At 40.5% G+C, this 14,190-nt stretch overlaps 1 protein-coding gene across 2 annotated transcripts in view; it reads right to left on the reverse strand.

The window, feature by feature from the left end:
• The window catches only part of LGR4 (leucine rich repeat containing G protein-coupled receptor 4), a 79,774-nt gene that overhangs the window by 18,233 nt on the left and 47,351 nt on the right, over nt 1-14,190 (reverse strand). Inside the window, exons 3-4 of one of the 2 annotated variants that reach the window (XM_075837718.1) lie at nt 10,085-10,156; nt 7,581-7,652 (exon numbers count right to left, since the gene is read on the reverse strand). In XM_075837718.1, coding sequence (XP_075693833.1) covers nt 7,581-7,652; nt 10,085-10,156 — 144 coding nt within the window. The remainder of the gene's footprint in view (nt 1-7,580; nt 7,653-10,084; nt 10,157-14,190) is intronic. The other variant, XM_075837720.1, reaches the window with a different exon arrangement.

Here is a 14,190-nt window from a genome sequence, read left to right on the forward strand (position 1 = left end):
TCGGTAGCCCAGTTTTCCCCAATCCCAGTCCTGGGGAAAACCGTGCTTTGAAGACTTCCCACCGAAAAAAATAAAAGCCATTGATTGACTTAGTGAAGTGAATTAAATCAACTGTGCAATATTCTAGTAATTCTCAATACATGAGCTGTTGGGGTCCCTTAAGGGCTGGGTTGGGAAACACTGCCCTAGCCTACAATCTTCATAGGGAACATAACAGGGATCTTGAAATGTGTTCCCATCTTCTCGATTATGGAAAATGTGCAGGACACATCCAAAGGATGACCATATGATACAGCCTTTTTTAAAGGTGTACCCATTATCAAAACACCATAAATTTAGTCAAAATTCAAACTAAACCAATGCAGTGACTCGAGAGATATGCTGGTGGCATTTAAAAAAAATAAAATAAAAAAAAATAAAAAAAAAGTCTGCAAATGTGACATTGGTTCCGGTTGACAAAAAAAAATACAAAAATACTAACAAAAGCCAAGGTAAACAGATTTACTCTTAACTCATGGGAACAGTGCCCTCTACTGGTGATATTATTCAGAAAAACCATAATACTTGCTATATCCTTAAATTGTATTTGCTGTTTAAATTTACCTCTGCTGATTGTGGGAACCACCATTATGTAAACGGCTCCAGCAACATGTCTTGATATAGACACTGGATATGTCCGTAAGGATCTATATACTTATCTATGAATGAAGAACTCCAATTTTAGCGGGACAATATTAAGAAATTAGAGCAAGCTTATTACTCAGCTAGGTTTAGAAATTCCTGGATAAATACGGCCTCTAATAGATGAAGGAAGATAAATTATTACCACTGACTACACCTCCTATCATCCAGCGAGCAATACTTTGATTGTAAATAACCAGGACAGGCAAAACGATGACTCTCTGCTAATTCCCTTCACATCAATCCTCCTGTCACTTTGACAAGTTGCTTGAAGGCTTATGAACGTGTCAGAATTATTTTTACATGCCAAGAAATATATTCTCAAAATACACTGTTGATGCAAAGCAGTGACCTGAGAGAGGAGGACTCCCCTTACGTAATGACACCTGCATGCTTCTTACCTAATGCAAATAAATAATCCTGAATTGATGAATCAGTTTTTCCTTCACAAGAGAAAGGAGTATTTAAACAGAGTTGCATTAAAATATCTCAGGATACAAAAGGCCCGAGGCTTCGTCAAAAATGAACGAGAAAATACCTGTCCCTCTTTGTCTTCTTATTCAAGATCCATAAAACCTCCCCTGAAGATCAAAAGGAGGATTTTCCGGTGGGATAAACTCGTCAAACGTCAACTAAATACCTTCACCATATACAAGCAAGATGCAGCTTAATGACCTCATGTTAATAAGCTAAAGTGGTGGTGGGGTTGGTGTTCGATGTCCACTCATGGTCCATCCAAACTCCCCACCAAGAGTCAACAACTAGTATGATCCCTTGGACGCATTCCACACAGTTTCAACAGTGTGAATTACTGTTGGTGCTTTCATGCTATTGGCACGGTCCTCTTGCAGAAGGTATACTCTCGAATACACACAGTAGACTAATATATCTAATCAACGCTCCTGCTCAGGTGCAACAGTTGATGCCTATATTATGTTATTGACCTTTCAAATGTACAACGTATAAGTCCATGAATCCTGAACATCCCTCAATGACATGAGGACAGGTGCGAAATATAATGAGGGCAATCTGGGGAAGTTCCCAGGGCCCAAGGCTGAAAGGGGGCCCAGTTTGCCCCGGTTCTCCCGAAACAGTTGTTAAAATTACAGCCGGTTCAGGGAACCGGGGTGAAGCGGGACCACTCTATTGTATCCGCGTCCTTAGGACGCGGATACAATTGCTTACTCTAGCGCTGACGATACATGGAACTATCAGTTCCCTTCCTCACCATTTGGCACTTTAGTAATGATGCAGTCGGCGCAATGTCATCACTCCGACTGCTCCGTTACGCTGGATGACGCCGCCTGGTCTCTGACCAGTCCTGCGTCACTGGAGGACGGTATGGGAACGGGAACAGGTGAGAATGTTTTTTTTTTCTTTTCTGGTGGCAAGCGTTGGGGGTGCTATCTCCAGGGGCGCTTTCTAAGCAAAAAAATGGATTGGACTTTAAGGGGTTAAACAGACTGGTTCTTTAAGGCTACATTCATGAACAGCAGATTTTTGTGCCCGGAAACCACTAACAAATTGAAAGCCCTGTTTACACAGTTTTTTGCAGGCAGAAAAAAAATCTGCCTCAATTTCTTAAGGAATTTTGAGACATTTTGAACTGCCTGCGCTTCTTTTTTTCATGCCGTATTTTGCAGCGTTTTTGGCCCGTGGCCATGTAACTAATGCAAGGACCACGCGCAAAAAACGCAGCGAAAAACACTTGGAAACAAGTACCGCCGATTTTTTTTTGCCTCCCATTGATTTCAAAGGGAAATCAGAGGCGGAACCGTAGCAAGAAAGGACATGCTGCTGTTTTTCCCCACGAGCAGCCAAAGTTGCTTGGGAAAAAAAAAACCTCTTCTGCCTCCCATTGAAATCAATGAGGGGTAATTTCAGCCGTTTTTTTTGGCACGGATTCCGAAGCAGTTTCAGCGTCAAAATCAGCACAAAAAAAAAAACTCAGTGTGAACAGGGCCTAAAGTGCCTCACCTCTTTAGGGTCTCAAAGCATTCTGCTTTTTCTCTTCCGTATGGCTCATTCTACTTTTACAGGGAACTCAAAACCGTGCCAGATCTATGGTCACCTAAACTGAAATCTGCAAATATAGGGTACAGCATCTTCAGAGTTGGCGGGGGAGGCACACTTTAACTGCCCGGGGTCCATGGTACCAATTATACGCCACGCCCCTGTCTGAGGAACATTACAACAACTTGACATACATGGCGGACAGCAAAAGTTAAATGAGAAAAGGTACAACCTTGTATGTGTAGCACCCACAAGATGCCATCTCATTGGAATGGGCATTTGACCCAGTCGGACCAATAAAATAATGGATGCCCAAATCTTTACCAGGCTCTTGAACCAACTGAATCAAAGCGGTTCGTCACCCAATCCACAAGATTGCAGGTAGCTCTAAAACAAACCGATCGCAGGGGAATTCACTTTGACCACTATCCTGTTTGTGCTCAAATATTAAAGAAAAAAAACAAAAAACATCTATAACCATTTATATCAGGGGTTTATAAAAGTGATTGCACTCATTAAAAAAATAAAAAAAGTTTGAGCTGATCAGTATCAGTGCTACAACCTTGACAGTCTGACTAAATTATTAGAATTTTTACAAAAATAAATTCTATGTATTGCTGCCAAAGCCTAGCTTTGGTTTATAATTCTTACTGCTTTTATGCGTCAATATTAAAAACCTCTCCTTTTATTTACTTTGCTCCCCAAAAACAAGGGGAAGAGTTTAATGCAAGTGAGATTTCAATCATTTCCATTGTGTATTCAACGGTTGTTGCTTGGCAGGAGGCTCAGTAGCTGTGCAAATAGAGACCTCTAGGAGGATTTGGTTTAGATCAGACAACCTGGTAGGTCTCGTGGAACACAACCCAATGTGCCAAACCTACCAACTTGAAACAGTTGGCTCAACATATCCCTGTTAAAATAAAAACAGCGTCTCGTTCTAAACAAAAGCACCTTTCAACAGCACACTTTCTCGTAGGTTACCAGGGATGTCAAGGTGTTTGGACAGAGCACAAAAACATCGGGCATAAGGGAATGCGCTTAGTAAATGATGTAGGTCTCCTACAAAAGGAAAGTTTAGCATTTACATACCAGTGGATACAGGTCAAGCCGTCATTCCTAATTCTCAATACTTTATTATTTAAAAAAGGGGAAAAAAAAACACCCAAAAAGGTGGTGATCTTCTGACATCATAGAAGAGAACACTGGTCGTGTCTATGTGATCACCACTCATACTATTTCATACCTCAGAAATTTTTAATTACAGAAAATCTCTGAAACGTTAAAGGGTTTGTGGGCTCTAAACAGAGCTGCCTCCTCTTACGATAGGCGATCGTGCTCCCAATTAATGGACTCCAGTGATGTCATTTTCTGACATATCTAGGGAATGTCAGAACTACATTTTTGGCCGGATATATATTTATTTCTAACGTTTTTAAAAGGAAACCATAAGATCCATATGCCTTATCCTACAAGAAGCTATACACTTTCTAATGGACACGACCGCCATGAAAACAGTCATGGCCGCATAGTAGATCAATTTAGAGTACATACGATTTTAACTGCTACAGAGTTTGCAATGTCCTTTGAAAATGTATTCTTCAGAATGGGGAGAGTAGTAGATGATAATTTTATTATGCCTAGTCTGGACAAATCCCAGGAACCAGGTAGCTACGGGGCCTAGAAACTTTCTACCATAAGGCCCCCTGCACTTATAGAAGATTTGTTGCGGATTCTGTTCAGACTTGCCTGAAACAGTCTTTGCTGTGGATATTCCGCGTGCAAGTGGATGAGATTTTTTTTTAAAAATCTCGAATATCTTCCTGAACATTTTCTGCACAGAAATCAGGGGATGTTGCGGCTTTTCATATTAACAGTAAGATTCGCAGGTAACAAGTGCAGATTTTGCTGTGGAAACGCTACATATAATCTGCAACAAATCCACTACGTGTGTGGGTGCCCCATGTTCACATGGCTGATTTTCAGGTGTATTTCAGAGCGTAAAACGCTGGTATTACACTCAAAAATATACTTGAAATACGCCTGCAAAACAGTATCCCATTGATTTAATAGGAAATATACTAAAGATCATACAAGGCGTATTATAATGCTGAAGAATTAATTAAAAAAGCCTTGTAAGGCTATGTTCACACGAAGTATTTTGGGGGAGGAATATCTGCCTCAAAATTCCGTTTGGAACTTTGAGGCAGATTTTCCTCTCCCTACACGCCAATTTTCGTGCCGTTTTTTGCCCGTGGCTATTGAGCGCCGTGGGCATAAAACAGCGCAAAATACGCTTTCTCTGCCTCCCATTGAAGTCAATGGGAGGTCAGAGGCGGAAGCACCCGAAGATAGGGCATGTCGCTTCTTTTTCCCGCGAGGCAGTTTTACTGCTCGCGGGAAAAAGACGCCGACGCCTCCCATTGAAATCAATGGGAGGCGTTCTCGGGCCGTTTTTGCTGAGTTTTGCGACGCGGTTCCCGCGTCAAAAAACTCGGCAAAATACTCCGTGTGAACATCCCCTTAGAATATGCTACATAAACTATGCAGGTCACTTCTTGAAGCCTTTTCTAAGCAGATTTTTTAAACATTTCCCATTGACACGTCAATAAAACTGCTTTGAAATCTCAAAAACAAAAAATACAACAAACAAAAATAAAAACAGCTCCAGGGCTATGTTTTTGTCTTCAAATCAGCCTCATATTTTTCAACCTGAACATATGCCATGTGAACAAAGCCCTTAGGCGGGACTGACTGATTCATGGAATAGCGCTAGATACAGCAGCTCTGTATGGAGAATACAGAGCAGTTGTATCTATAAAAAAAAAAAGTTAAGAATTTTTTAGAAAACACACCAATACACCTTTTTATTAAGAAACCACAACCACGTTTGCCTTTTAAAGGTTTACATGGCCTTTAAAATCAGTCAAGCAATCCCCGTACTCCATCAAGCTGGCAAATAAAAGCAGATCTGATACGTTGCTGATGGCCATATCCCTAGTTTTTACAAATCAATTCTACAAAACCACACATGCAAAAAAAATAAAACACCTTTCGTTCTGGGCAAACTTTGCTCTACTGGTTTCGGAGTGCTACTAACAACAAAACAGTGTATAGAAGGCGGTATAAAACAAGCAGAAGACACTACATAATATATACTTATACCCAAAGATGCCATTTAAAGTGTTTCTGACAGGCTGCAGACGTTTTAAAAAACACACAGCAATAATCTCTGTGGGGATACCAAAATAGATCTTTGCATAGATTAAATTATAGCGTTTAGTCGGTCTGGAAACCTCACAAGCATCTTCTATACTTCAAATGCACATTCTAAAATAGGAAAGGGCACCAGTCCACGACAGTCATAACATTTATTTATTCTACGGCAACCTAAATCCAGACTTCTCCAGCTGCACACGGTGTTATTTGCGCTACCAAACCAGCAACCGACTCTCCACACAACTCCGTTTCCATAACGAAGGATCGGACGTCGAAAATAGACTGTTCCTTGATATTTATAATTGGAACGGTAAAATTAAGTATCCTAGCAAAGTAAAGCTGCTCCCATATGTGTGACCCGTGTCAACGTGGTCATTGGTGGAGTCTAGACTTTTCAGTGTAAGTTCAGCAGTGGATTCGACACCATCTTTTTCAAAAATACGAATGCAAAAACAGGTCTATCCACCTCGTCTCCTTTCCACATTTCATCAATATGTAATAATGCTGCACAACTACAATCAATTCCTATAGAACACATTTTTTACCATAAAAAAATAACACATTTCAGGGCCTATACCTTTCCAACTACAGCAACTCTCCGGTCTCCGTACAAAATTATGTGATATATGAAGTTATATTACCTGGGGCCCTCCAGTCCTTCCCCTCTGCCAAGGATTTGGAGTTTTAGGGTACCCTCCGTGGTCTCAAAAAGGCCACAGTGCTCTACACTCACGTGAGCAGCACTGGCCTATCCAAGCACAGAGGGTGTGTCTCAGAAGCGCTGCAGCCATTTTAGAGAGGGCACCCTAAAACAGCGGATGCACGGCAGATGGGCACTACTGGAGTGAACCAGGTAATATTACTCCATATACGCGATTATATTTAAAATGTTGTCCCAGGAGCAGAGGGCCGATTTAAAGGGGTTGTCCAGTTTTAGCAAACTAATGTTATTATTTGCATAATAAAAAGTTACACTTTTCCAATATATTTTCTCTGCTTGTTGTTATTCAGTAGGAGCATTCATGGTTTACTTCCAGTGGATAAAATTATTTTCATGGTCATGTAATGGACACACAGGTGCTGGGCTCGTTACAGGTTCATGTGGTGTACACACATGCTGTGATCGTTAGTAGACAGCACTGACGCACATACTGTAACGAGCCGTGCACATCACATGACAAGGATAGAACTTTAGAAGTTGACAATGAATGTTCCTACCGAATGACAGCAAGCAGAGATCTTGAAAACCATAAGGAATAGAGAAAGTTTATTAGAAAATAGTATTACTTTAAATTTTTTTAAACTTGCTGAAACCGGAAAACCCCTCTAAGCCCAATTTTGATAGTGTTGTTGGCTGTCCTACGGGCACGTCCATCCCTTCTCTTTCCCTTTTGTGTTTTCCTTGTCTTGCCCATTTAGTCCAAGCACTACCTTGGTTGTTGTGATTGTTGGTCCTCCATCTAGGAACCCCTACTTACTTTCACAGGCCATGATAAGTCAGCCGGGCTTAGCTTTTTTTTTTAGGTCACCAAGTTTATCTTATTGTACTCCTTTTACTTTTAATGAGTCAAAGTTGCACTTTTATTGTAAATGCAGTAAAAAAGAAAAAACTATTTTATTATTTTTTTTAAAACACAAAAAATACAAAAAAATAAAAAATAATAACTTACAGGGACTGAAGGGATCCCAGGACCTTCAAAGCATCACTAGGGACAGTCTTCAGCTGGTTGTTTTGAAGAGTCCTACAAAAAAAAAAAAAAAATGTGTGTGACAGATTATTATTATTATTATTATTAGATCTCATGTGTCATGAATGTTGTGGTAAACCTATCTCCGCCACTGAAAGTCTAAGGGCTTGTTCAAATGTAATGGAATTGCTGCAGAAAATTTCTCCAGCAATTCCACAGAAATTCCACACCATTTCCTGCATTTTGCTGCGTTTTTCTCAATGTTGGAAGATGTCGATATCTCCTCTGAAAAACGCAGCAATTCAGTCCACTTTCCGCAGAAGGAATGGACGTGCTGCGGTATGAAAAATACGCACCGCAGGTGAATTTCTGGACAGAAGTGTGTGGATGAGATTTGTTAAATCTCACCCATTTTGCTGCTACTGTATTCTGCTGCATATTGTCCGACCGCAATTCCGGATGGAAAATACGCACCAATTCCACTACGTGTGGACAAGCCCTAACTTCATCATTTTATCAACCATGGTGGTAATGAACCTACAATTAACTTAACCAATTAACTTAACCAAATTAACCAAAACATGTCCATTTGAAAAGGTACATAAACACGTCCTCGAATGACCTCTATCCACCGGATATGACAAATGTTTAATAAATGCGAGTCCCTCATCGATCTCTAGAACGAGACCTCCTGACCACGTTATACTTTGTCACTATTAAGTTACTGTAACTCGGGATCTACGGAAACAGCGTAGCTCATGCTACTACACTATTTTCGTAGCTCCCATTTACTTCTATGGGAGTTTCAGAAACGTAGCAAAACGTGCTCAGCAATTTCTATAAGAACCACCCAACTTATCAGACAGTGGCTGAGGACCAGCAGCAAAAAGGCAGGATGGGGGGGGGGGGTCAGTCGGCCTTGTTCTAGAGATAGGAGCAGGTCCCAGTAGGGACCCAAATCTGTCGGATGTTCATAGCATATCCGGTGGTTACAGTGTTTTATGTGTACAGTAACGAACATATCCAGGACAAAATTAAGATTGGTGGTCCACCTGGCAGCTAACTAATCAGAGTTAAGCCCCATTCACATCGCGTTTGGGCTATCCGCCGGGTGTATACGTTTTTAAACGCTAAAAAAGTATTGGAAAATATAGCTCGGAGTATACATAAATTATAATGGGTCAAATGTAGACAAAAATAGCAGCTATTTGGTCTAGGTTTGTCATGGTTTACGTTGGGATACTGTTTTTTTGAAAGGACTGAGAAGCGTAGTCTTCTGCGCTATTCTGCACTTAAAAAAACAAGAAAAAAAAACGTATACGCGACGTAACTTTTTAGCATTGATCTCAATGGACAATGTATGCAAATGTAATGCTATACGTTTGTATCCGTTTACATAGAAAAAAACAGATAGATTTTATGTATCAGTGTTCACTCTATATATACACTTTTTTTTTTAGGTAAAAAAAAAACGGACAGAAACTTATACCGACGTAGGAGTATATGCTAAACGTATAAAAAAAACAAAAAACAGATGTAAACAGAAAACGTTCCACGTTATAAAAAAATAAACCGTATACGCCCGCCGGATAGAACAAAAGCGATGTGAATGGGGCCGAAGGCCCTGTTCACATTGCAGTTTAAGGCTTTATTAGCCGTCCCGTCAGATCTGACCCGAATAAGAACCTTGCGCACATCTCTATTTTTCCACTCAGAATGGCAGACCCCACGTCGGAACACAGAGAACCGCATTGTAAGTCAATGGGGTCCATCGGACGTCAGTGGTCATCACATGACCGCTTTTTCCATCGTATGATGGATTCGGCAGGGCAAAGGTGAACATTGCCTAACGCCTTATGCACAGGGCAGATCAGAGTGCAGGAAGCAGATTCAGAGGCACTCCAAATCCCTTCGGCTCTGATCTAGGCATTGTATGCAGCCTCCATATAGATCCATATTACAGAAGTATTCTCCACCAGAGGAAATCTAATAGGGGAGAATACCACTGTCCTTCTGCAACTGATGGAACATGACTTTATCCGATTCAAATGGAATTGTCAGAAAAAAAACCTCCATATGAAATCAGAGGCATACCGAGCTACAGCTGGGCCCCATAGACGCCACGATACAGCTATCCACAATTGAGGTTATATGGACCCATAATACGGTAGTGGGCATGAGGCCTAAGTGTGGTTATCCAATGTATTGAACGCAAGATGCGCTTTTCTTCGGGGATGCAGGTGCTACCACACTGGCTATGTAGCTTATTGGTACCACACTGGCTATGTAGCTTATTGGTATCCATGGATAGCAGCAATTATAGACCAGTACTAAAAACATTACAACGCATTTGTAAAGGATGTGGGACCGTGTCACAAGAGGACAAACAATTTCCCCTGGGTCTAAGAGGGTTAAAGGCAAAGGCTTGCTGTGCTGACAGAGCAGGGCGAGCATGTAATTACTAACAAAACTGCACAATTACTTACAGAACTTTGAGTTCTCTCAGGCCAGACAAGGCCATGGGATGGATGAAAGAGAGGTCATTGCCCGCCAGCCGCCTGGAAGAAAAATAATAATAATTTAGACTCGAGACAAAAAAAAACAAAAAACGCCAATTTATTATAAATATTCCAAAAACGAGTTCACACAAAAAAAGTAAAGAAAAAAAAAAAAAAGTCATCAAAACTCTGGAGCCAATGCTAATTGATTACGAAGAACATACAACTTATGTCAGAACAGTAAGTGGCAATGAGACATTGTACAATAATCAGGACAGCGCGTACAATCACACAATGACTCAGTGTTCAGTCATAATGAGAAACACTGACCTAGTTTATCTACAGGCACTTATTATGAATTTGCCATACAAAATACCAAACTTCCTTTGCCATAGGTATTTTTAGGCTACATTCACACGTAGCGGAATTGCTGCAGTTTTTCCGTCCGGATTTGCAGGCGGAAAGTGCACTATGGGATAGAATAATAGCAAAGCGGATGAGATTTTAAACAAAGTATAGTCAAAATCCTCTACAAATGGCAATTGTATAGATTTTGCTGCGGATTACCTGTAGATGAACACGACTAATTTTCAACGTTTAAAATAAAAAAATAAAAACCTCCCCTGGCGAAATAGCAGTCACATCTGACTTAACATCATCACAGGTGGCCGGGTGTACAGTAGCAGAGACAAGCCAGTGGACCAGGGACATGTTGCTGCGAAAGCACCAAGAGAGGATTTATTTTTTTACGGTCAGCTGCTTTCCACAGCGAAAAATGCACTACAAAATAAGCACAATTTGGTGCAGAGTTTCTGGGAAATTTCCCTGTGGATTCTAGTGAAATTTGCTAGATTTCTTCCCAGCAAATCCAACCCCTATGGACCCTAAAACTATAATGAAACTATTTTTAATAGGGCATATCCCAACATTTGGTTTTTCTCTCAAAGCACTAGTCATCAGTAAAACAGTTATTGAAAATACTAAGGCCCTGTTCACACAGAGTTTTTTGACGCGGAAACCGCGCCAAAAAACTCCTCAAAAACCGCCCGAAAATGCCTCCCATTGATTTCAATGGGAATTGGACGAGGGTTTTTTACCGCGAGTAAAAAAAGTGTCATGACCCATCTTGAGGCGGTTTCCGCCTCCAAAACCCCATTTCAATCAGTTAGAAAGATGAAAAAAAAAAACCTCGACGAGTGTTTTGACGAGTTTTTGTCAAACCACTGTGCAAAAACCTACTGGAGCAGTTTTTGCAGGAGGAATTTTCCTCCTGCAAAAAACTCCGTGTGAACACAGCCTTAGGGGGAAAAAAAAAAAAAAAATCATAAAAAAAAAGGTAATATATATACACACACACACACACACACACACACACACCTTTTTTTATGATTTTTTTTTTTTTCCCTAAGGCTGTGTTCACACGGAGTTTTTTGCAGGAGGAAAATATATATATTTTGAACATGCTGCTCCGTTTAAGGTACCGGGTATCTATATACGGATAATGCTGAGTATTTATACGGTTGCGGCTGACACATGGAGCTCATCGCTGTCATTCTGTATACAATGAATTTAATAAAGACACAAGTCATCAAGCACACGACCGTAAGGGTTTTCAACGTCAAATATGGGTCCGACAGCTAGGGATACACATCCATAGAAACCCACAATTGCAGGAGCGCCCATAGAATTGCGGACAATAGGACATGTTCTTTAATTTGCGGATCATTTACATACGGAAAATATACGGAAAGGTGTCCATGGCCAATACAAATTAATGGGTCCACAACGTCATGAAAACTATGGTCGCGTGCGTTGGGCCTAAAGCTGTAGACCCAAAAACCCTGCTGAACTGGGAATTGTTCAGCAGACAGTTATAGGACCACTTCAGGTCATGTAATGAACAGATCAAACACTATCAATGATACAATCTTCACACAAATTGTGATTGTGTAAGGCTAAATTTACACCTGTCGGCACTTATACTAGAAAAGTCTGACATGCTGATGTGCCCACAGTGTATGCCAAATGTATGGCATACAGTCTCATCTGACTATCGGGCGGGACCAATTTATAGTCGAGCCTAACCTACACATACAATTTTTTAGGCGCCAAATCCCTTCATATTTTATCATGCAGAATTATTTTTGCATTACAATAAATTAGATGGAAGACATATGTTACGGTTACAATCATACGGGTAACAAATGTAATACTCAAACGTTTTGTGAACCCAGCCTTATTTGCCAATAAACGGGCACCAATGTGCGGTCCTAGTTATACGGATGTTTATAATATGTCCAATTACGTCACCAATTTTGTCTTCATGTAGATTTATTTATGGATAGGAAAAAAAAAAAAAATGGACTTTAGAATCAGTTTTGGTGCATCTATTATATTTTGCTCACTAATTTATGTTGGAGTTGATTATGGTTTCTTACAGACATCAAGACCCGTCTATCCTACAGATCCTGGCAATCTACGAAGATCAACAAACAAAATGATCTCTTCTAGATGTTCGTTTCTCGGCACGGAGTCCTTCCTCCTGGCTTGTTTTCTTCTGCTTGTCCTACTTCCCGATAAACATTTTCTGTGTGGTCCAACCTTTGCTTGCACCAAGGCTTAAATATCACAAGTCCTTTCCTGAATGCAGAATCAGACAAGTGCTAAAATGTGGCACACCTAGTAATCCCAGCCACTAGGCTGCCAACACAGGATCGCTTTACACGGTAAACTGAGCACAAGCTGAATGGTTCCTATCCTTGTGAAGCGGTGGGGGCCCACAGGGTACGTCTCAGGCCCGCTCTTCACAATTTACATGGCTATTAGAGGGGATGTGCTCATAATTACCAGCTAATTGCTCTTACATCTGGAGTTTAACAACTTCCTCCGATCCATAGTAAAGTAAATAGAACAAGTGCAGCGCAGATTGCCCGATCGTGGGCAATAAAAAAAAAAAGTTATAATTTCAAGACAGTCGATGGATTTGAGTGTGCCACTAAAAAACGGACCATGGACAAGAGATAAAGGTTTCCAAAAATAGAACAGAATTTCGACTAGATTGCCACCGTTTTTGTGCCAACGACCAATCCTTCAAACTTTTTATCCTTTGTGTTGGATTGTTTGGTCCAGTAGGTGTATGGCACAATTGGCTGATCAGAAAGTGGTCTACCCAATTTCAGTGTAAAAGAGACTTACTCAGCACATATTGCCAAAATACAGCTGGTCCTAAAAGCAAAACTTCATATTTTCTGATAAACTCAGCAAAAAGTCCTAAAAATGTGCAATTACAATTATTTGCGAAAAATACATAAATAAAAATCTCATAATGCCTAAATGCCATTGCGCTGGTATATATTTTTGCTTCTAGATATGGTGACCTTGGGTTCCCTGTACTAAAGGCAGCACATTCTATGCAAGCTCCCTGCTCGGCTACTTTCACTCAGTCTCTATTGAAATAAATACAACTACTGCAGTCATCCACTAAGGGCTTATTCAGACAAGTGTTGTTAAAAGAGTGCAGTCCGCGAAAAACTGACGCGTTTGCAACAGTGTTTTCTGAAATTGCCTTCCGTTTGTCATTTTTCCCATCCAGATGGCACGAACTGAATATTGTCCACAATTGTTCAAACCTATTGAAAACACCCCCAAGATGGTCACCTGAAACGCCATTTTCTATTTCTTATAGTAGAGAGCGCATGGTGAGATTTTTCTTGTGCAGATTTTTGGCTTCTGATCACGTATATTCAGGACCACACTGCTCTGACTCTACTTACTAGGTTTTTTTTTTTTCTCATAGACCAATTGACTTCTATGGGCCATTCAGACATTAAAAATGGACAAATATAGAACATGCTGCTATTTTCTCATCACGAACGGATGGTCCATGGAAATTTTTTTATTTTTAAAAAAAATGGTTGTTTGAATGTGCTCATTAACTATGATGGGTCAGTGTTCAGACCGGGTGCTGTCCATTCTACACTCAGCTGTGAAAATCATTTGTCTGAATGAGCTAGAAGGAAAAGTAGGGTAAGGAGGTGGGAGAACCTATTTATAAAAAGGACCAAATCGTTTTTGCCCCCTACCGACATTTATTT

The sequence above is a fragment of the Rhinoderma darwinii genome, chromosome 9, assembly GCF_050947455.1.
Source record: "Rhinoderma darwinii isolate aRhiDar2 chromosome 9, aRhiDar2.hap1, whole genome shotgun sequence".
Classification (NCBI taxonomy): Eukaryota; Metazoa; Chordata; class Amphibia; order Anura; family Rhinodermatidae; genus Rhinoderma; species Rhinoderma darwinii.